Genomic DNA, 23801 nt, shown 5'->3' on the forward strand with positions numbered 1-23801 from the left:
TGCTTAAAACGATAGACCCAATAATCAAAATCTACATTCTTCTCAATCTTCGGAGCCGGGCCGGCATGATTCAAATGAGTGGAAGGGAGCGGTCCACCATAGACAGGTGGAGGTTCCACATGGGCAAAGATGCCGGTGCCATTTTTACCACTAGAAGAAGGAGCTTTCTCGCTAGCAGCTTCCCCTTTGTCGGAGGTAGCATCCGTCACCTTGTTGGCGGGATCACCCACTTTCAACGGTGCGGTGGAAAGTTTAAGCCCTTTTAAGTATTTATTAAACATGCTTTCGACCTCGGTAGTCATGGAGGTTTTCAATGTGTCCAACGCCACATTTAATTCCTCACGAGAGACCGCGGTTCCCCCATCTCCCGTAGACGAGACCGGATTCACACCGGAGTGCTCCTCCACACCGTCTACGGCGTCAACCATACTCTTCGGACGGCAAAGTCCTTAATAAAGAGACGAGGCTCTGATACCAATTGAAAGGATCGATATAGTTGACTAGAGGGGGGTGAATAGGCAACTAACAATTTTTAGCTTTTCTTTACCAATTTAAACTTTGCATCAAAGTAGGTTGTCTAGATATGCAACTAGGTGAGCAACCTATATGATGCAACAACAATAAGCATACACGCAAGCAAGAGATAAGGCACAAATAAACTTGCACAAGTAAAGGCACGAGATAACCAAGAGTGGAGCCGGTGAAGACGAGGATGTGTTACCGAAGTTCCTTCCCTTTGAGAGGAAGTACGTCTCCGTTGGAGCGGTGTGGAGGCACAATGCTCCCCAAGAAGCCACTAGGGCCACCGTATTCTCCTCACGCCCTCACACAATGCGAGATGCCGTGATTCCACTATTGGTGTCCTTGAAGGCGGCGACCGAACCTTTACAAACAAGGTTGGGGCAATCTCCACAACTTAATTGGAGGCTCCCAACGACACCACGAAGCTTCACCACAATGGAGTATGGCTCCACGGTGACCTCAACCGTCTAGGGTGCTCAACACCCAAGAGTAACAAGATCCACAAGGGATTAGTGGGGGGATTCAAATATCTCTTGGTGGAAGTGTAGATCGGGGCCTCCTCAACTAATCCCTAGAGAATCAACAAGTTTGATTGGCTAGGGAAGGAGATCGGGCGAAAATGGAGCTTAGAGCAACAATGGAGCTTGGAGGTGGAAGAGGTAGTCAACTAGAGGAGGAAGACACCCCTTATATAGTGGAAGAACAAATCCAACCATTATCCACCAACTCAGCCTGCGCAGCGCGGTACTACCGCACCTGAGACGCGGTACTACCGCAGGGGCACGCGGTACTACCGCACCTGAGGCGCGGTACTACCGCAGAGCCCCGCGGTACTACCGCCCACGCAGCAGAGACCAGAACAGCCACACATGCACTAAGGCAGAGGGTGGTAGTACTGCTGGTGCGGTACTACCGCTCCCCCTTGCGGTACTACCGCAAGGCAGGGGCTGTCCAGGGATGGGAAGGCACGGATATAAAAAATTACATCCGTGGCTACTTCCGCAGAGTAAGAGTCGATGCAAAAACCCGACGCGGTAGTACCGTAAGCCAGCCGCGGTACTACCGCGCGAGGTGCGGATGTAAAAAATTACATCCGCCCCTTACAGCCGCGTAGTTGCGGAACTAAGCAGGGACCACGGTACTACCGCTTACCAGAAGCGGTACTACCATGGGGCCTTGCGGTACTACCGCACCAGCGGGCGGTACTACCGCAAGGTCCTGCGGTACTACCGCTCTGACGAGCGGTACTACCGCACTTCCTAGTTCGGCAGACAAGAGCTATAATTGCATAGACAAGGAAAACTTAGGATGCTCCAAAGGCAAGAGGAAAGGAGGTGCAAGGGACGATGTGTACGTGATCAATCCACCCAACCTTTCCAAAGCGGACCCCCTCTTAATAGTACGGCTTCCCTACGACTCAATACCACCGAAAAGAACCGAAGAGAAACGTCGTCTTCTATAGCCTTTGAGGGAACCCAATCATCTTGTGCCTAGTCAATATATCTGAAATATTTGATGCACATGATTAGTCCGCAAAAGCATTGTCATCAATCACCAAAACCAACTAAGGAATAAAAATGCCCTTATAATGTTGCGCGTAAAGCCATGGAATTCATGGAGCAGGAACACAGTGTGGTCCCAGGTGATTATAACTATAACAAACTTCAGTCTGCGAGGCTTAACAACGAGTCACTGCGTGAGCGTCTGAAAGAAAAGGACCGCGGTATCGAAACACTGAAAAAGGTCAATACATCTCTGGCGCAGCAACTGGAAGAGAAGAGCAACACTCTTGACTCCATTATGAAGACAAACAAAGACATGATGGAGAAGGTGGCTGAAAAAGATGTCATTGAATCCATCAAAAATGTCAATCAAACAGTACTGAAGCAGCTTGGTGAGAAACAAGAGATAATAAAGAAGCTCAGCAAAGGCTGGGATAACTCACTGGATACTGGATTTTCAGCAACCATCCAACTTCAGCGTCTGATTGATGAGGGCATGTCCCCTGGATCAACGCAGGCAGACATTGAGCTCAATGCGACTCTCCAGAGTGCTCAACACATATGTGAGTACCTTGAGCATAACACCATCCTTGCTGTTGAGTACCTGCAGTCCATTGGGACATATCCATATGACCCAAAGCCAGGCTTTACTGATGAGGAAGACAACTGTTCAGTGGACCCCGAGCCCGTGCCACCAAAGAATCCACCCTACATGAGAAGCTGGCTGGATAAGGAGATCTTTGACAATGAAGGTAATTGCTCTGCAGACTTCGACACTTTGCCCGAGGAGCACTTCTGATACAGCATCGCCAACTTGCCAACGCGATCCTCTTGAGGATCGCTTGGTGGTATCAACTTGCTATCTTCTACTACGTGGTCTGTGCATCTTACATCTGTGCTACGACCGTTGCTCTCCTATGTAATTCCCTACTGAACTTATTATCTATGTAAGCTATGTGGCATGTGCTGCACTACTCTACTCTATTATGCACTACCCCAGTCCACTGAACTTATCTATGTAAATTATATGGTGTGTACCAGGGATGTACTCCCTTAACTCCCAGCCTATCGAACTTAACTATGTAAATTATATTCGTCGTCGTGCTATTCTGGGCTATGCAATCCTTAGTTTGAACATGCTCTGTTGTATGGTTTGCATCAATGCTATGCCATCTGTGATGTGAGGCACTGCTTCTGTTTAATCGTGCGCATTGACACTGGTTGGCCGCTTATATTCCCATCTAATTTACCTTATCAACATTGCCATTTTTTTTACTAACAGCATATAGCAACAATTATTTTACAGGCCACTCAAGGCACCTAGCCCAATGCACAGGCAACCCACAAGCCACAAGGACGACGGGGCGGCCCATCAAAAGAGGCCCAACCAGCTAGGTTAACTATATACCAGCTCTCTTTGCATACCGTGTTTTCAGATCTGTTCCCCTCTCACTTCCACGACCCTCTTCTTCCAGTCCAGCCGCCGCCATGGATGAACCCTCCTCTGCATTGACAACCTCGTCCATCAAGCTGCCCACAAATGATGAGCTGCTGGTCAAGGGCTTTCCTCCGGTTAGTTCCAAGCTGTTGTCATCTCATTCTCCTCTTCATTCGTCGATTTCATAACCCATTGCGTGCTGACATTTACATTCTACCTTTTGTTAAATCAAAGCAATCTCCTATCTGTGTCACCATCAGCAAGCAATTCATTCTTGAACAAGCAATTGAAAGAATTGGTGGCACAATCCATCCATTCACTTTCACCGACATAGGCAGTGACGATGTGGGTATCTCTGTCTCTAATGACCTGCCCCCGCACAGCAAAAGACTGTCAAGCACAACAAAGGAATTTCATGGACCATGCATTGAATCTACGTGTGTTGCCGCCCTTGGATACCTTCAGAAAACAGGTATAATCACGGTAGATGATGCAAATTTCGCGAAGTTGAAAAAATGCAATAGAAAACTTCAGGTTGAGGAGTTCTGGTCGTCGGCGCTCTACGATCAGGCCAGCGCCCTGCGTAACCAACTCTCTTCACTGACCGCAATCAACCAGGGTCCTCAACCTAAGCCTAAACAAGAAGCTAATGTGCTACCTTCTACGCACAAGAATACTCCACGGGCCAATTACCAAATCATGCTGTCCGAGGTAAAACCGCACGGCAAGGTATCTTCATTATCATGTGGTAGCACGTACTTCATGCTCGTTTCTCTTATTAGTTGCTTGCCCCCAGGATACCAGTGAAGAAGAAAGTGCATCAACCCCGGTCACAGCAAATACTAATAGGTGCTCTCCACTCCATTTTCTTATCGTTGTCTTCACATACAACCCAGCTGTGGCTTCTGTGTCCTAACTACACAATTACTCATTGTCAGCATCTATCGTCTACCTTCTAAAAGTAACAAGAAGATGAGGACCGCACGCCGAGCACTATTCCCTGGAAAATAGAGCAGCACACACGCCATTGCAGGTAGACATACATCATCTCCTAGACCCGTCTCAAACAACATCACACATTATTGTTCACAATTTCATATGTTTTTTCAGGCTCCCATCATTACAACAACACGATGGAATAAGCCATTCTCCGAGTCTACGTTGCATTGAACCTTGCCAGATTCAGGACCCGTCGCTTTTGTCATACACGCAGCTTGATCTTGCAGCTGTATAGCACTATGTATAAATGCATGAAACCCTCTGTTATGCTACTCCGGATTAGATGCAAATTACATGCTTTTGTACCTCCCCACGTCGAACGAAGGCAGTTCACATTCAAGCTTTATTGCCCCTGAACAATTAACATTATAATCTATCTTTTCAGCATGTTAGGATCATCTCCATTAGCATCTCTGTGTGCTGTTGTTTGCCCCGTCGTTCGGCGGGCAACGCGCGGCAAGCCGCGCCCCCTATCTAGTACTGATAACTTGAGGGAGATTTTTAGCGCATCGCCTGGTAGCCACGATCTTAATATCTGATACCACAAGCATTCCACTTGTTTTGTAAATAAGGGCACGAGCACAAGGCAAAACCATCTGGTGTACTGTAACTGAAAACGTACTTCTCTAAATGAACAATTTTAATAGCTAGTGCTTTCGAAGAAACACTTTCATTCCACCGGCTAATTTGCAGTGTGTGTCATCACACCTGATAATGACAATAAAATAATAATAATAATGATCATGATAATAATAGTAATAGTAATGCCGCTCCAACAGCTACTAGCTAAGTTGCTATCACTGCCAGCAAACCACAAACAAACACGATGATCCAGGTACATCACACTAAGAAGTTGCATATACTTTACACCCCAAAATCGTGACACAGCAGAAATGCAAAGGCCCCGGTTAGTTCTCAAACTATACAACCAAAGCTACTCGAAATATGAACATTTGGAGCAGATCCCCAACTGAAAAATCAACCAACCATTCACATGCTACCTAACTGCCTGCCACCTTGCTACAGTCATAGCTCCGAAAGTATGGCAGGAATATAGTGAGAAAGCTCAGCAGTAAGAGACTGAAACCCATTGACAAGTTGCGTGTGGAATTCCTGGTCTTCTTCCCCTATCAATCTAAAATGCACACGGATTGCACGCTTGCAGACAGCCATGAATTCAAGCAATGCAGCTATCAGCTGTTGCAGTTCTTGAGACCGGAGCCTGGTTGCAGGCTCGCCAGATAAGAAAGCGGTGCAAACACTTAATACACCACTGTTTACCTGCATCACGACATTTTGAGAAAATTAGCAATACAAAGAAATAGAGGAGCAAACAAAGTTAAACTGGTTCATATTGCGCAGAGATGCAGGATCACAGCCCTTACCTGAACAGCCACACTTCCTTGGAGTATCCTTTGCAGGCTTTGAAGTCTTGGTAGTTGATCGCCTTCAGAGCTCCGTGGTTCTTCTAGTTCATTTCTCAATGCAGCTGTCCTTGTTTCAATCATTCCAATCGCATTCTCCACAGGTGAAAACTCTAGAGATTCAGATTTTATCACCACCAGACGATTTACCAGAGCAGGAAAGGAACCCTCTGTCTGGAGCACTGTGCGTCTCTTCCATTGATCTTCTAGGCCGCCTTGCGTTTTTCCGTTCTTTGTGAATGGTGTGTCGAAAAGGAAACGGTCAAACACACGTGCACGAACAGAACCAGTGGATAAAGAGAAAATCCTTTCCCTCCTGCTCTCCAAGTCCTCGTCCTCCATTACAGGATCAACGGCAGTTATTTGTAGATAGCATACACCAGGTTGCAGCTCATCAGCATTGACTTGCCTCGAGTCAGGAATGATATGTAACGTGTGATTCACATCCATCTTAGCCTCATAGGTATGACTAAGCTTCTCCATAATGTCACCCAGACGAACATCCCGCGGCTCCCTAAACACATACTCCCTTTTATTGAGCTTGCCAAATCGTTCCCCATAGAATCCAACTCTGTAGTAGGTAGCATCAATGAACGGGATAGGGCTAGCCTCCTGTTCAAGAATTGACTCATATATGCTTGTGAGTGACGTGTGACATTTAGCCAGCTGCCCATAAGACCTTCTGCTTTTGTACACAGGAATGATAAGTTCCTGGATACTGGCAGAGAAGTGGTAAAGTTCAGCTTGTGCGAAGAGTTTGTTCGCAAGTTGAAGATACTTGACGGCCGAATCCACAGTAAGCTTGGATGCACCATATCCTTCAACTTCTGCTGCAGCTACTTCTGCACCTATATCAGTGCCCACAATAGGGCAAATCCTACAGAGGGAGGCAACATGCTCCTTGCTCCAGACAGCATCGTTCCTTCCAACAAGTGCCTGTAAGAAGGTTCGAAGGTCATAAAACTCCATAGAGAAATTACAGGAATAGAATAACAGAAGTTAACATTACAACCTGCATGATCACACCAGCTACAGCAACTGCACACTGCGCAGCCTCAGCCCATGACTGCATCTCCTGGTGTGCATCACAAAGGTGCAGTAACCACATAATGTGAAGATCCGGAACAGGGGCATAGGCCAATGCTAGCTTATAGAAACCCTCAGCAGCTGCACACCTGTCCACACTCATTACAGAACCCTGAAAAGAACATTAAAATTTACAGGTTCAGTGCTCAATACTTAATCAAGAAATCAGGTGCATAAAAATGACATCACTCAAAGTATAATCACATATTAGTAGTGTTTCGGTTGTCCAGATGACATGAACAAATGGTAACTTTCTTCAGTCAGTCATCCCCATTTTAGCACGATATATGCTACTCCTTCCAATCCAAAATAAGTGTCACAGTTTTGAACTAACCCCAGTTCAAAACTGGGGCACTTATTTTGGATCGGAGGTAGTACATCACTTTTATGGATAGCACAGTAATGATTATTTTGCCAAACTTGCTTACCAAAAGGGCGTGTTCAAGGCCAGCATCAAGGGCCTGGACTAGACACTTTGATAGATGCTTAACCTCTACCCAAGACCACCTATTGTCTGTGGAACCTTCAGCAGCCACTTCCAGTGCAGTAACAGGAAGGCCACAATCATTCAACTGATCCTTACTCCTTACATCAGCCATTTCCTCCAGTGATTTCCTAAGACGCCGAGCTTCACCACTTTCTTCAAGAGATCCATCGGATTTCATCTGAGTTACTTGCACATCAGATAGCAGTTCTGACAAAGTAATAGTCAACATGACCCTCAGCCTTGTGGTGCTCTTGAAATAGTTGAATGAGTTCTAGAAGCACAAAAAAAAACATCTGTGTCAGGACAATTCGTTTCATGATTTTATAGAACTCAAATTCAGCAAGCAGCTTACCCTGACAAGGATCTGCAACCCAACAACGGCCCTTTTTCTAACAGAATCATTTCGGAATACAGCAAGTCGCAAAAGATGAAAAGCAATTTGCTTCAAGAAGCGGTCATTCTCCCTTGCCATCAGTGTTGCACCATGGAGACTAAATATATTATAGACTACAGGAAGGAAAGCTTTCCAAAAAGTCAAGGGCTGGCTCCTAGATAAAAGACCCATCAAGATAGATGTTACACAATCTAGCTTAGCATAGTCAGTCGAGATGCTTCGAGAAGCTGCAGCAACTGAAAACTTATCAATTATTCCCAAGACTTCAAGGCTCACAGCAGTACTAAGATTTTCTTCCCAGAGTTCCTGTAGGAATTTTCTGTCAGACTGAAGAAAGTTTAAATCACCACAAGATTCACATGGGAATGTAATACTAACCAACTTTTGTCTCAGTATTGGATGTAGGGACTCTCTCAATGCCCTGGCTGTTGATCCTATTCTTGAAGATTGCGCTTGCGCAAGTGCTTCCCTCAATGAATAGGGTTGATTTGGGGAACTTAGCTGAGGACTAATCCTGTTCCACATGTACCCATTTTCTGGTGTTCCCTGGGGCTGCATTAAATAGCAGTCATGACAAATAACTAACAATTTTCTCATGATGATTTTTCGTCACATCTCCTACAAAGTATGTGTGTTCGGAACAAGTAAATAAAACCACTCTCTAGCATGAAACAGGCTCAACTCCACCACTGCAGGCTCAGTAGATATTAGTGGAAGTCGAGCCTTATTCTGACACCCAAGTAAACTACTCCTTCAGGGCCAGATAATAAACTTAGTCAGTTGGCATCTTCTGAAGAGTTATGTGATCCTAGTGGCATTAAAAAACCATGCCAAAAAAAAGTAATGGCCAAAGCTGAAAGTGCAGCACCAGTGTAGTGAGAAAGACTTGGCCGATTAATCAGTCCTGCTAGCCACATGGTAACACAGTCGAGAATATAACTCTTTACTCACTAATGTTTTATTTATACTTCATAATGATGCGCGTTTCATAAACTGATATACATGAACCATACTTAATGTTGGAATATAACACAAGCCAAGTCCAATCAATTTCTTATAAGGATGTCTACTGTCCACATTCTCTCCAATAGCATCTTAACTTTGCCAAAAAAAACAGTAACCAACAATGCTGACAAGCTATTGAAACCTGGTCCAGTGCATGCTATATAAACCTACCCAAGGTGTATCCAACCTACCTTAAACTGGGACATACCAAGAAAGCCAACATGGTTCAAGTTCATGCATTTCAGAGCTTATTCATACTCAAACTGTTCACCCTGTGAAAAGTACAGGTAAAAGTACTACTGCTGGAAAATTAGGCTCCTATAAATAATTTGGCAGCATACCCTTATTTCATGGCGCGAAGCCTCAGACAAATATGCGTTAACTGATGGGGATAACCGATCAGAATACTTGGGGGACGCAGGGCGCTCAGCATCAGGGCTCCGAGAACTAGAACCTAGTAGCAAGCTGTCTCCTGTTCTGTTATGCTGCAGAGAGAATTTGGGAGATTTAGTTTAGTTCTGAATAAACTATTGTGAATCAACGTGGTTTTATGGTAACAAAGAAGATTCAGAACCCTGTCATGCAATAGTGCCACCAGTTAAAAGAAGAGTGTGTTTGTCTAAGTTGGAATAAGTCAAAACATGCAACAGGAACGCAAGAAAAAGTTGGATTCAGTCATTCAGATACCACTCCGACAAGTCACCCAAGAGTACTTTGCAAATCATCGAACAAATTGTACACCCCGTCAAAAATCTTTTGTGCACTGAGATTTTACTAGTCAGAATTATAATTGAAGTGTAGAAACATCACACTCAGTCACAGAAGTTGATAACAATGACAAAAACTTCAACATTCTAAATAGAAAAGGGTTGTACGAACCTCAAAATGGGTTATACATTCTTCAAGTAGCTTGAAGAACAATCTGGTTCTAGCAATGCTCTGTTGCCATGCTTTTATAAGAGTTGTGTCGTCCAAGTTCCTTATGATTTGCAAAATGACCACTAGCACTTCACGTTTTTCAATGGCATTTAGGTTATAGAACACAGGCATCTCATCCAGAATCTGCAAGGTGTTTTTCACAGGAAAAGAAACTGTAAGAAGAACCGCGTGTATGCCAAACCTTGCAGAGAAACAGAGTTCTGATTATTGGTATTCATTTCAAGGAAGTTAATTGTGATGTGAATATCTCAAACCTGTCCTATAAGAGGAAAATACAGCTGAGCAATGTACAGCTTGTCTTCACTTTTTTGATATCGCGCGTCAAATTCATGCTTGCATATAAGAACAACTAAAACACGAGCCGCCTACAATAATGACAAAACAAGAATGAGTTGCCATCATATGTGAGATGGCGAAGTAATGCATTGAGTTGTAGACCAAAGTACTTCGATCTCAATTGAGATGCTTACTTTCGCTCGCTGTGACAAATCATCATGGTCAAGGGTGAGAAAGATCTCTTGAATAAGAACCGACGAGAGATAATTCCTGCAAATGGGATATCATAGTAAAAAATCATCAGAAAATATAAAAAGCTGCCACGATTTGCAGCATGTTAGAGCATGAGACATTCACAAGTGTTTTGATTGGAATTTCAAGAGGATATTTGCACATAATATTATTCTAACATCGAAGCAAAGAGTAAACCAGGATTGGTAATGTATAAGTAAAACAGAGTGTAATCATTGTAAGGACTAGAGAACACAAAAGGTATAAAATCATCATGCCATTATATTTATGGAGAACGTAAAAAAAATGTCTTGGTAGTTAAAAGAACTTGGAGTAAGAAGAGTATCAGGAGACCAAAGGCTCTGAACGACATTGCTGGTCTATTAAAACAGTTTTGGCAAACTGGAATATTTATAGTTCCCTAGCTTGGTAATCCACGAATTTAGAGTGGGACCTACCTATCAGTGGGATCCCGACCAGGCATCTCAACAAAAAGATCATGATCACATATTATTTGCAGGAATGTCAATTTGCAATCATGGAGGACTGACTGGCAAACCCCTGCAAACTTGTCCATATACAGTGAAACCTGAAGAACACAAATGCATAGTTATGCATATCAGTATTTGGAATGAAGCTCCTCACGAGCAAGGGGAGGGACAAACTTAAATGTGATTTCCAGCATTACCAGCTCAAAAACTTGGCGTGGCTCAATGATTGATAAAAGATCGTAACAGAAGAAAGCAAGAGTGCTGTTCAAGCGCTTCGCCAAGTTTAAACCCTTTTTACAGCGTTCATGAACCTCAGTTAGAAGGCAATCAAATAGCTGCATGATGCATCTGAAGACTCCTTCCTTCAACTGCAGCGGTGGGACATCTTCACCTAGCACATGGCAGCAAACAATTAGGACCATATTACGTAGTCTAATTAAATATTTATGTATTGATACTGATATACTAATGACTGCAGCTACAAGTGCTCGCTAGTTGGTCCTACCAAGTGGAAGATTGTGGTAGAAGAGACGACTTTGTTCCAATCCCATTGATTTTACAATAAGCTCCAGAAAAAACCAAGCCATTGCCAACACATCATCATAGACAGGTCCAACTCTATAACCTTTAGCCTAAAATGACAAAAGTGTACAATGGTGAAGCAGAGCAGCAGAAAGATGCATCTCTGTTAAAAGTAAGCAGATTGAATGAACAGACACAATTGAAGTACAGAAAATAAGCAGAAAAGTGTAAGAAAATAACCATTAAAAAGGATATATTGAGTTGCAAATAACAGTAAAAGCAAAAGGTTAATAATCAAGTCCGCTATATTAACTAGTCGCTGATGCAAATACTTATTATTGGTGCAAGTGATGTGTATCATCAACAGTGCAACACTTACAACAACAGAATCTTGTTTCCGATCCTTTGCACAGTAAAATCAATGCCATGTTTAAGTACAATTACATGATATCACGTTTTGACACCTGAGAGCAGTGTGGCAGTAAACAGTGTTAGAGGCCAGTGGCATCAAGGGCATAATTCAGGTATTAGGACATCTCAGCAGCAACCAGAGTTGGAAACGTCATTGTTGCGGCTTATATGATTCTGGCATGACTATGGTTCAGTTCATGCAGACAACCACGAGCGTAGGGTGTCTGCGCACAAGGGGTAGCAGCCAGCCAGAGAATCAGCAGCATGCATATCCTATAATTTGTTAGATGCATATTTGTCAGTGAATATGATGGTGTCTTCAGCTTTTGGCTGCACTAGATGTCCTTGCTAGGCGGACAGGTATATAAGTGTTATCATCCTTTACATCGTAAACAACAAAGAAATCTATCATAGTCTCTCTACGTCCTTCCATGCACTCCCCTTGATATGATTGTCTCCAGTTTATTGGTTGCACTAGATATCCTTGTTAGGCGGATGGATATATAAGGGAATTATCATAAGATGAATAACAAAGAAGTCTAATCTAGTCTCTAAGTCCTGCGCACTTGGCTGACTATTCTAGGTATAGTCCTCACCAAATCGTCACCCTCATTCAGACGGATGTTTACCCCAGTAACCTAGCACCATTTTACCTCAAGTTGTCAATGTATGACCATCGCAGATGAATGTTTACCCCCATGCATTAACAGGTTCATATAAAAAATTAAACGCGGCATGAAATAAAGTAGAACGAATTCAAATTTCATTACTTCAAGCAGAGAGAAGAAATCCATACTAACCTTACTTCGAGCTAGGCTGCCCCAAACAGTAGACAAACCAGGGTATACAGGCGTCTGCCGATCACCGAAGTCGTCAAAAGCAAAATCAACATAATTAACGAGAAACTTATTTCTCTCAGCTCCATCAGATGATTCCTGTTGCACCCTGCGATAGAAATGCATCGACTTTAACACAATTTAAGGTACATACATGGTCATGACTCCTGAATGAATAATTCTACTGGGGGGTATTGTAAAATATTTTTTTAAAGAATTAAAGCCAGACATTCAGATTTTGCTAAAGATGAGAGAAGAGCGCAAAGATCTTGTGTGATAGGGCCTCTAAAGACAAATATGGTAATATGGCAACATGATATTAACAGCGTTCCCACATCCTTGTTTGTTGCGCTGCAGCATATGCAAGTGCAACCAGCAAGCGCTCACATAAGATAAAACTTAACAGTTTATACTTCGCCCAAAATGCAGCACCATTTAGCGAGCACAAACTAAGAGAATCAGACTTCATGACACATGAGAAGAAAAAGCCATCCAAATATTCTTTTACTTTTTCCTCCAGCAAACGATAGGCCGTCTAAATGTTTGAAATTAGGATTTTGAGAAGTTGGACGAACATGGAATGCTAGAGCTCTTGAAAGAAACTGGCGCACAGCTGCACACAAATATCAGAGGGATGAGGACAAACCAAACAGTAAAACAGGGAATTACCGGGTTAGAATATTAACCATGGCTCGAAATGCAGCAACCTGCAAGAAAAATAAATCTGTAGGGTCAAAACTAATGTGTAATATCATCAATATAAACACTCGGCAAGAAATGTAGTTCAGTCAAAACGGCAGGTGTGCTTATGCAGAATGGAAACATAATAAGCAAAGTAACAACCTGAAGGGTTTCACCACCATCGCCAATAAGATGTAGCAGCATATTGAGTATTGGTTGAAGAAATTGTAACAATGCAATAGATTCAACATTCTTTAAACTATTTATTGCCTGCAAACCCCCCCAAAAAAATGTTAGACATATGAATCGTCGGTATATGGTGCAAGTACCAACACAATGTAAATTTGTGCAAAATGCCACAAACAAATATTGAAATACACAGTGCAGATTGTTAAGTTTCATGCACTAGCAAACGCAACCAAAAGTCCAAACTGATGGAAAGGGCTAGGCAATCCACATATACACTTCAACACCCCCTCTCACGTGTGACGCGGAAAGTCAACACGTGGACAGACTCAGAGGTATGGCTCAAGAGGCCTATACGTGGACACAAAGGGGGGAACAACAATTTTTAGATAAATTGCGAAAGCCAGGACTTGAACTCAAGACCTTAGCTCTGATACCATGTTAAGATTCATGCACTACCAACGCAACCAAAAGTCCGAATTGATGGAAAGGGCTAGGCAATCCACATATACACTTCAACACCCTAAATTGCGAAAGCCAGGACTTGAACCCAAGACCTTAGGCCCTGATACCATGTTAAGATTCATGCACTAGCCAACGCAACCAAAAGTCCGAACTGATGGAAAGGGCTAGGCGATCCACATATACACTTCAACACAGATAATTTCCTCTATGCTCTAGAACTTGGCCATATTCCATATCTAATTAGACATGTAGAACATAACAAATACTGCACAACTTTTTCCATCTTTTTACATATTCCAATAGGTATCATCCAGGCATAACTCAAAGGTATATTATTATCAAAGCCATTCAGCAGGGGAGGGATCATGAAAGAAACTAACATCAGAAGCTCCAATCTAAGCCATTCAGCGGTAAAAGGATACCTCAAGAAGCTCAGAACCCCAAGGTGGACTTGTATGTAGTGTGTGACGGTCATACTCAACGAAAAAGTCCCTTATCCTTTCATTAACTGGAAACAACGAAGAGCAAAGTCTTAACCGCAGCCTGAACACAGTTTTTCCATCCTCCAGGTAGTCCATTTTTTCCTGTATAAGAATTGCAACTTTCAGGTACTATTACAGCAAATGCATTTGATGATAATTCTGCAATCACGGTAGAAAAACAGCAAAAGAAAACAGGACAAGTAGCAAACCTTTCCACTTTCCTGCAGGTAATGCGGAACAAGCTCTCGTAAAATTGGCAAAGACACATCCGAAAGTAACCTATTGGATTCAAAAATTGCTACATATCAAATTCAATTTCATTCTCATCAACTCACGCTAATATTTAAGAGACTGCAAGCACTTCAGAGTTCCTCGTCAAACTTGTGGTAGAAGTAGAACTGAGTAGATGGCCCTTCAACATTACATTGAAAAAAAAAGGTATATGCCCAGAAGTACGCTCATATGTTATGTCCAAACTGCTATTGCAGAAGGCAGTCAGCTCCCATTTTTTATTATCTTTACTCCTTAGATGATTTGATCTGACAGAGGCAGTAGTATATTCTCTTTAACATGTATAAGCTCTTTTAACCCATAGCAAGTAGCAACATACAGACATTGTGCTAAAAAGTACAGTAAGCAGTATGCACTTGCAGTCTTGCTAGTGAACAAGCACCATGGTGTTTACATACTTAGTTGCACAAGTGACAGGAGTAAATTTTAAATTTACTAAGGTTAGTTAATTAGCTAGCCAAGCTAGGTGGCAATAAAGCTTCACGAGTTGAACAATACTATAAAAGATCACCTCACAGGTTTTAGCTAGAAAGCTTAGTTCATATATTCACTTTCTGTCACATAAACAGAGTTAAGTTAAGATGATAATATATCATGATTCATAACTCGTTGACTTGAATGTGATCCCACGTATGAAGCGACAGGCTCAGACTAGTTCCATTTAATCATTTCGTGTATACAAAAATAAAGATGACAATCTAATACATACTGAATGTGTGTCGACAGTGGAAGTGCAGCATATCCCACAATCACCTGAAGGAGCACAAACATGTTAGAAACCAGCAAAATAAACATGAAGAGATGAACCAACTGTATTAGTGTGTCCTAATTGACAAGGAACAGAAGGCATACTGGTTTAGGGGCTTCAAGTTTCATTTGGAGATCTACATGCAAAAATGTGAACAGAAGATGATGTTGGGGCGTCAATAGAGCAGGCAGACTGATCTTAACTTCGTCATGGTAGCAAGACATTCTTGTGCCAACAGAAATTTGGGTATGGGCACACTTCTGTAGTGTTGAATTCTGATCCCTTGGATGGACAGCCTGAAACCCCATATATCTAGTCACTTAGAACATTGAACAGACACCACCAACAGAGCAAAGGGGGTATGATAACTTCATGAACAAACCTCTACTGGAAGTTTACGTATGTCAGAATCATCCTTCCTTAATTCTACCCTTACAAATAGATTTCTTTTGCGGCTCAAGCTAACAGTCAATGGGTACACATAGAGACAATGGAAAAGTTGTGAAAATGGTTCACTCCGGGCCATCATCCGAAAGTCAAAAGCTTGAAACTGTAACAAGAAAGAATGCGTCTCACATGAACAGAAAAGACATGAAATCCTACAACATAAGTTTCAAAATCAAAAACAGAACACAAGAGGTGGATGAGGAACTCGTCTAGTTACATTGTTGCCATTCTCTCCATTGGAACTTTGACCATTCTGGTGTGTATCTTTCTTGACAATGGCACTAGAGTTCAGAGAACTGTGGATCCCATCAATGCTATTCCTGCTATGTCTGCCATTATTGAGCTCGCCAGCATCATGCAATTCATTGGTTATGCTCCCACCTTCAGAAATGGTATCCGCCTCATTACGGTCATTATGAAGTTTTTCCACCTCTAGCCTTAGCACACCTTTCACTGGCTTGTGTACTTTTCGTTTTGGATCCTACAAGCGACACAAGAATTGGCATGATTAATTAGTTAATAATCACTTAAGTAACAACATTAACTGACTTTGTTCAGCTATAATGCTTACTTGGAGGGAGTCTTCCATGTAGCTTTCCTTCACTTTGTTTAAGTTTGATATCTCAACAATAACAGAACTTCCACTTGAATAATGGTTGAGTTTTCCATCTGAAGCGAGTTTGGAGATAGGCTCCACAATGCTATCTTGAGAACTTGAGCCTGACATACTTGGTGCTAAAGGGCTGCTAGGAGAGGCAGCATCACCACCAGCATGGTTGTTTTCAAACAGAGGAATCATTGCCCATGCAAATGGCTCTCTGTATGGCATGACTCGAGACCAAACTTGCAGCTTCTGCTTCTCTTTCTCAGTCAAGTGCACCTGTCACAAAACTGAGCATTAGAGTAATGGAACATGCGATTAAAGGAGGGAGATTTATTTCTTACAGGTTCTTTACGGGAATAAATGGAAGGAGTTACTCCCCCTTCTTCAGTAGCAGCCTTTTCTAGCTGGATCAGAAGGCAGATTGATGGTGAAGGGGTGTCCAATGAGAAAACACCCCGACGATCCAAAGATATATGAGCCTGGTCAAATGTGAAAGGAATGAAAATGGTCAGCGATTTAAATTATGTTAATATGGAATTTCAGTATATTTTACAAGCTACAACTGTTTCTATCTGCCGGTATCAGTAGCAAAATTTTAGAGGATAGAAATATTGGCCCCGAACGGAGTAATAAACGTTGCTCCTTACATCTTGCATTTCTGTTGGAAGTATGTGGAAGTAGAAGTCCTCCGATAGCTTTTCTCTCCTATCTCTGTTGTACAAGCAGATTGTACCGCTAAAAGGCTCTGCACATGACACATTACCAAAAGGTAGGTCAGTCATCATGCTGCGAAGTATAAATGAGAACATATTGCAGTTTAGAAGTGTTAAACAAACACATAGAAATAATATTTTTGCTCACCGACTAATCCAGTTTGGAATGACAAAGACAATACCTTGACCGTTATCTTCAATCCACTGCAAGCAGTAGAGATCAAGTTATAACATGTGACCAGAAAGTAGTAACAAAGATTGCCCAGAGTAAGAAGTGCAAACAAAAGCAAAGAGATGTAATGCTTGAGTGTGCAGCTTAAAGCAAACCTGCTGTGTGTTGCAGGGAGACTTTCTGGCAAGCGTTGGCCAAATATTAAAGATCTCTCATTGTCCCAATCAAATGCAGGTTCATATGCCGGTAAAGGTGAGAGAGTACAATGCTGAAAAAACAAGCAGGGCAACATGTCGTTAATGCTGACATCAAGATGACAAACCTCATACCGTATATGCTATTGACAATTGGTCAAATTCATTAAACAAAGAAAGGTCACAGCTTAATTGCTCAAAAGCTTAAATTGCTTCTGCTAGAAATATTCATGTCAACAGTACTGTGTGGAATGTACCTTGTTTGCACTTTGCACAGGAAGTAAAAAAACACGAAGTGAAAAAGTACTAGTCGACTGAACGCATAAAGGATCGACACAAGTGATACAAATGAACAAAAGTTCAACAGGAAAGTATTGTAGCAGCTGAAACAAGGACAAGATAAATGCATGTATGAGCAATTCACAATATAGTTTTTATTATCCAATATGAGGAGTTGAGGACCAAGACACTAGGGTTAACCGCAGATTAATTAGTTTAGCATGTAGTCTGCTACTAGAGGGGCAAGAAAGACAACATATGGTAAGAATCCATCCACCTAAAACAGAAATCTAGTGAATATGCACTTACTTTTTTTGAAGATGAAGCAGATGGTTCAGTTTCATATATTTGCCTCCCTGAAGTGCTTGGCATATCATCCTCAGTAGTTTCCTCAGGCTTGGAATGCCTAGCGTTGCAAAGCTGCAATTCTATGACAAAGCAAATACATAAAATATTAAGTAAACCATGTATGAGAAGCTAATCCAGTCACAAGGATGTTGGATTACCTGTTTCTATGTCGGTATCAGGTCCCTCAAAAATTTGATTCTGAAAGGACGGTGGCGCGACACTCTCATAGCGTCCATATTTGCAGCCATCTTTCACAAAATCAGCGTTATAACACTGTACTAGCTCATTTAGATGTGGCCACTGTTCCAAATTCTCATTAAGCTGAAAAAACAGAAAGAAGCTTAGCTTTTTCATCCTTAATTCTCAAAATTGCAGCCAGAAATTGTTACTTTTTCCTGATTGAAACCCAAAGGAGCAAACTGAATTATCAGCCACTAAAGATGTGCAATACTGATACTAAGGACATAGCTCTATCAGGGAATGCCACACGTGAGAACGATTGAAAACGTATAGCCATAGATCATATAGTAGTAGTCGAGTACTGTAGTTCCATTCTTGGTGGTTTACTAATACAGCGAACAATTCAACTCATTGTCCACATATGGGCAAACATCCAAAATGGACCACTCAATGAGCTCATTCCCAAAATAGCAGCAAACCAAAAAGCAACATAGCGTTGCGAAGCTAAGCATAAGAAAAGATTAGCTGTCTGTTGAAAACCCCAACACAAGCACCCTGGAAATAAGGAGGTTAGACAACTATATCCTGCAATGCAGGTTTGACATGAGCAGCACATAGCAAGCAGCAGTTCACCACTAATACCAAGAGCATCAGTTTAAACTCCTCAGCTCTCCTCTCACTGAAGCAGGCGTACGTTAAGAAACCCCAAACCCCTAAGCAACGAATGCGGAGAGATCTCGAGCACACACAATTGGGTGGCATTTCAAACTCTGGGGCTTCCCAAGTAGTACTACACTGTATGCACTACCACAACACTCGACAAAACTGAATATACACAAGAGCCGCATTGGCACGACCAAATCAAGGAAACACGTATGTGTAGGGAGTGAGACGTACCAGTGGATCCAGCTCCAGGTTCCGGCCACAAGGCTGCCTTGGAATACGCTTGAACCGCTGTCCTTCCCCGGCCGCCGGAGATTCCATGGCCGCCACCTGAGCCGACAGATAATCCACCACCAAACCAATTCAGGACAAATCCGTGCAGCGCTGGCCGCACTAGCCAACAAACATCACCATCAACGGACACCCCGGTAAAAGCCGGAGAAAACGCCGTACCGGAGAGAGGGAGGGAGCTCACGAATCTGAGCTCAGGATCTCGGCGCTGCGGCCCAGATCCGGGCGGTGGAGGCGTGGCCGACGAGAGGCGCGGCGCGAAGGAATGAATCCCCTTCCCAGTCCCACCCACTGCGCCAACCCGAGGCACCGAGCAGCAGCTAGTAGAAGGCAAAAGCAGGGGCGGTGAAGGCGAGGGTGCCGCCACTCATTGCGCATTGCTGGCGCTCGCCATCTCCTCTCTGCTCCTCTGTGCTCTGCTCCGCTCTCTCCCCCGCCCGAGGGTTTGGTTTGGTGAAGTGGAGAGGAAGCGAAGCAGGTGGAGTTGGGAGGATGAGTGTTTCTTCTTGGTCTTAGTGGAAACGGGTGAGGGGAAAAAGGAAATAATAGAAAAACAAAGATTTGGTTTGGCTTCTACCTGCGCATTTGTTCGGGCTTTTAAAAATCTTTCGACGAGAAATATGCCTCCGCTTGCGCTGCGGCTGCTCTAGCTGTGCCGCAGAACAGAGATGCTTCGCTGTCAAGACTCAAGAGTGTGAATGAATGACACCACTAGACTGTTTGTTGTGTCTGCCATGGGGCACTCGTACTGTCGTAACAAGGGCTTTGTTTTGTTTTGCTACTGTATAAAGTGGACTTGATGTTTTCTTTTATTATGTGGAAATACTTTGAGAGCGCTAATTCTTAAAGTAAAAACGGTATTTGTCTGTGGACTGGTCTGGACTTGTCCGTAGACCCAAATACGGGAGCCGGCCATCCAATCCTTCCTCCAAATGTTCGCTCCTTTTTTTTAAGTTCGCGGTACTCAAAATAATAGCATATCAACTATTCGATGAGTGAAAACATTTACATGTGAGCCAGTTGCAAACAAAGACCAACTCCCTTCCCCTCCCTGGCCCCGTGTCGCCTCCTCGCGGGCGACCTGGGTGCTCCAACCCTAGCAGTCGGGCAAAGCCCATGCGGTGCCGGTAGCGGTGGGGTCTGTCTCGCACTCTTCTAGTGTGGGGGCGTTGGGGGCTTCTCCTCCATCCACGACGGCGGTTCTCGGAGGTCGGCGCGCCTAGGCTGGATGGTGCGCGCATGCAGGCAGCAAAGCGGGGAGGCGCAGCTCGCTGGGTGGTTGCAGTGTGTCATGGCAGAGTGCAAACTGGGGGTGCAGCGCCTCTTGTCATGGCGGGGTTCGGGCTGGGCCAGTCTGTGATGGCCGGGTGCGAGGTCGGCGGCTGGAGCATGGCAAGATGCTTGGTGGAGCGAGGGGGTCTGGCGAGGACTTGCGGTGGTGTAGTATCATGTTCTTGGTGGCGGCGGCACAGTCGGGAGGCGGGCGTGAGCCCTCCGGTGGCACTGGCATGGCATGAAAAGGCGCAAGGTCGTCCCTTGGAGCGGGCGACGGCCGTCGCGGGTGGTCATGGACCTTGCGGGAGGAGTGGGGTGGTTGCGGTTCTCCGTCCAGGCTGGGTGTTGGTGGTGTGGTCGTGTTTCCCCTTGTCGTGCGGCCGGTCGTTGGTCCTTGGCTCTGCGGCTACATCGGCAAGGTGATGCGGTGGCGGCGGTGCGAGACTACTTGGACGTTGTTGCCAAGCCCTTGGAGGTGTGGAGATGGGCGACGCGCGGATGAAAATCCTGCATGACTATTGCCGAACCGGCGGCGGTGGCAACCATGGTTGTCATTCCCCTCCTTGGAGGCGTCGCCGAGGCGTGGTCATCATCTCCCTCGCTCTCTTGGAGTTGGTGGCTGTCTCCGGGTGAAAGCCTCAATTTGGTGTTGGATGGGCACGATGGCGGCTTCCACGACGTTGTTACTCCATTAGGAGCATTGTGTTTGGAGACACGGATGCTTCCTCGTTGTTCTCCTCCGATGTTTGCCGTTGTCCTTTCTTAATCCTCGGCGGCGCTATATAAGCCCGTCGTCGGTGTGTCTAAGACGGTGTCTTCCTCGATTCGGATCGAGTCCTGCCATCCACCTGCCAATTTCTCTTAGGCGATCAGGGTGGATGGTGCATCGACAAGTGAAGTTCTGCGGAAGTTGATGGTCTTCGGCTCTCTTCGGGGGTGGCCGGCGTCGGTTGCAACACAGTGCTATGTATCAACTTAGGATAGGCACTTTTGTGTTGTAGTTTGCCTTGCGGAGGTGGCTGACTTTGGTCTTGCCCGGGTGTGTGATATGTCTCCAACGTATCTATAATTTTTGATTCTTCCATGCTATTATATTATCTGTTTTGGATGTTTTATATGCATTAATATGTTATTTTATATGATTTTTGGGACTAACCTATTAACCTAGAGCCCGGTGCCAGTTCCTGTTTTTTCCTTGTTTTAGAGTTTCGCAGAAAAGGAATACCAAACGGAGTCCAAGCGGAATGAAACTTTCGCGATGATTTTTCTTGGACCAGAAGACACCCAGAGGGCTTGGAGTGCATGTCAGGAAAGCCACGAGGCGGCCACAAGGTCGGGAGGCGCGCCCCCCACCCTTGTGGGTCCCTCGTGACTCCACCGACCTATTTCTTCCGCCTATATATTCTCAAATATCCCAAAACCTTCCACGGGAGCCACGAAACCACTTTTCCGCCGCCGCAACCTTCTGTACCCATGAGATCCCATCTAGGGGCCTTTTCCGGCGGCCTACCGGAGGGAGATTCGATCACGGAGGGCTTCTACATCAACACCATTGCCTCTCCGATGAAGCGTGAGTAGTTTACCACAGACCTACGAGTCCATAGCTAGTAGCTAGATGGCTTCTTCTCTCTCTTTGATTCTCAATACCATATTCTCCTCGGTGTTCTTGGAGATCTATTCCATGTAATACTCTTTTGCGGTGTGTTTGTCGAGATCCGATGAATTGTGGATTTATGATCAGCTTATTTATGAATATTATTTGAATCTCCTCTGAATTCTTATATGCATGATTTGATATCTTTGCAAGTCTCTTCGAACTATCGATTTGGTTTGGCCAACTAGATTGGTTTTTCTTGCAATGGGGGAAGTGCTTAGCTTTGGGTTCAATCTTGCGGTGCTCGATCCTAGTGACAGAAGGGGAACCAACACGTATTGTATTGTTGCCATCGAGGATAAAAAGATGGGGTTTTCATCATATTGCTTGAGTTAATTCCTCTACATCATGTCATCTTTCTTAATGCGTTACTCTGTTCTTATGAACTTAATACTCTAGATGCAGGCAGGAGTCGGTCGATGTGTGGAGTAATAGTAGTAGATGCAGAATCATTTCGGTCTACTTGACACAGACGTGATGCCTATATTCATGATCATTGCCTTAGATATCGTCATAACTTTGTGCTTTTCTATCAATTGCTTGGCAGTAATTTGTTCACCCACCGTAATATTTTCTATCTTGAGAGAAGCCTCTAGTGAAACCTATGGCCCCCGGGTCTATTTTCCATCATATAAGTTTCCGATCTACAATTTTAGTTTCCTATTTACTTTCTTTGTAATCTTTTACTTTCCGTTCCATAAACCAAAAATACCAAAAATATTACTTTACCGTTTATCCATCTATACCAGATCTCACTTTGCAAATAACCATGAAGGAATTGACAACCCCTTTATCGCGCTGGGTGCGAGTTGGTGTTTGTTTGTGCAGGTATTCGGTGGCTTGAGCGTTGTCTCCTACTGGATTGATACCTTGGTTCTCAAAACCGAGGGAAATACTTACTCTAAATTGCTGCATCATGATAACCCGCAAGTATAGGGGATCGCAACAGTTTTCGAGGGTACAGTATTCAACCCAAATTTATTGATCCGACACAAGGGGAGCCAAAGAATATTCTCAAGTATTAGCAGTTGAGTTGTCAATTCAACCACACCTGGATAACTTAGTATCTGCAGCAAAGTATTTAGTAGCAAAGTAGTATGGAAGTAACGGTAACGGTAGCAAAAGTAATATTTTTGGGTTTTGTAGTGATTGTAACAGTAGCAACGGAAAAGTAAATAAGCGAAGAACAATGTGTGAAAAGCTCGTAGGCATTGGATCAATGATGGAGAATTATGCCCGAATGCGGTTCATCATGTAACAGTCATAACATAGGGTGACACAGAACTAGCTCCAATTCATCACTGTAATGTAGGCATGTATTCCGAATATAATCATACGTGCTTATGGAAAAGAACTTGCATGACATCTTTTATCCTACCCTCCCGTGGCAGCGGGGTCCTAATGGAAACTAAGGGATATTAAGGCCTCCTTTTAATAGAGTACCAGACCAAAGCATTAACACATAGTGAATACATGAACTCCTCAAACTATGGTCATCACCGGGAGTGGTCCCGATTATTGTCACTTCGGGGTTGCCGGATCATAACACATAGTAGGTGACTATA

At 43.8% G+C, this 23801-nt stretch overlaps 2 protein-coding genes across 4 annotated transcripts; one reads left to right on the forward strand and one right to left on the reverse strand.

Moving 5' to 3' along the window:
* The first annotated feature begins 3478 nt into the window (after positions 1-3478).
* Positions 3479-4835, forward strand: LOC123097588 (uncharacterized). The gene is made up of 5 exons (XM_044519369.1): positions 3479-3596; positions 3697-4173; positions 4259-4311; positions 4401-4495; positions 4573-4835. The coding sequence occupies exons 1-4, from the start codon at positions 3513-3515 to the stop codon at positions 4471-4473; spliced, it is 687 nt and encodes a 228-aa protein (XP_044375304.1). The 5' UTR covers positions 3479-3512; the 3' UTR covers positions 4474-4495; positions 4573-4835.
* Positions 4836-5176: 341 nt separating this feature from the next.
* LOC123097585 (guanine nucleotide exchange factor SPIKE 1) lies at positions 5177-19905 on the reverse strand. 3 transcript variants are annotated; one of them, XM_044519367.1, is made up of 31 exons: positions 19470-19899; positions 19251-19346; positions 18332-18494; positions 18135-18253; positions 17508-17620; positions 17329-17384; positions 17115-17212; positions 16809-16946; positions 16435-16743; positions 16081-16344; positions 15799-15966; positions 15521-15712; positions 15378-15421; positions 14587-14656; positions 14318-14479; positions 13407-13514; positions 13233-13270; positions 12528-12672; positions 11300-11426; positions 10992-11179; positions 10762-10892; positions 10267-10342; positions 10051-10161; positions 9737-9919; positions 9199-9342; positions 8231-8404; positions 7811-8158; positions 7400-7729; positions 6898-7083; positions 5847-6821; positions 5177-5742 (listed from the first exon to the last, which is right to left on the reverse strand). In XM_044519367.1, the coding sequence occupies exons 2-31, from the start codon at positions 19335-19337 to the stop codon at positions 5488-5490; spliced, it is 5502 nt and encodes a 1833-aa protein (XP_044375302.1). In that variant the 5' UTR covers positions 19338-19346; positions 19470-19899; the 3' UTR covers positions 5177-5487. The 3 variants fall into 3 exon arrangements, with proteins under 3 accessions (XP_044375302.1, XP_044375301.1, XP_044375300.1); XM_044519366.1 differs by having other exon boundaries at positions 10992-11185; positions 19470-19897; XM_044519365.1 differs by having other exon boundaries at positions 7811-8404; positions 10992-11185; positions 19470-19905.
* Between the last annotated feature and the right edge of the window lie 3896 nt (positions 19906-23801).

Source organism: Triticum aestivum, chromosome 4D (genome assembly GCF_018294505.1).
Source record: "Triticum aestivum cultivar Chinese Spring chromosome 4D, IWGSC CS RefSeq v2.1, whole genome shotgun sequence".
Lineage (NCBI taxonomy): Eukaryota > Viridiplantae > Streptophyta > Magnoliopsida > Poales > Poaceae > Triticum > Triticum aestivum.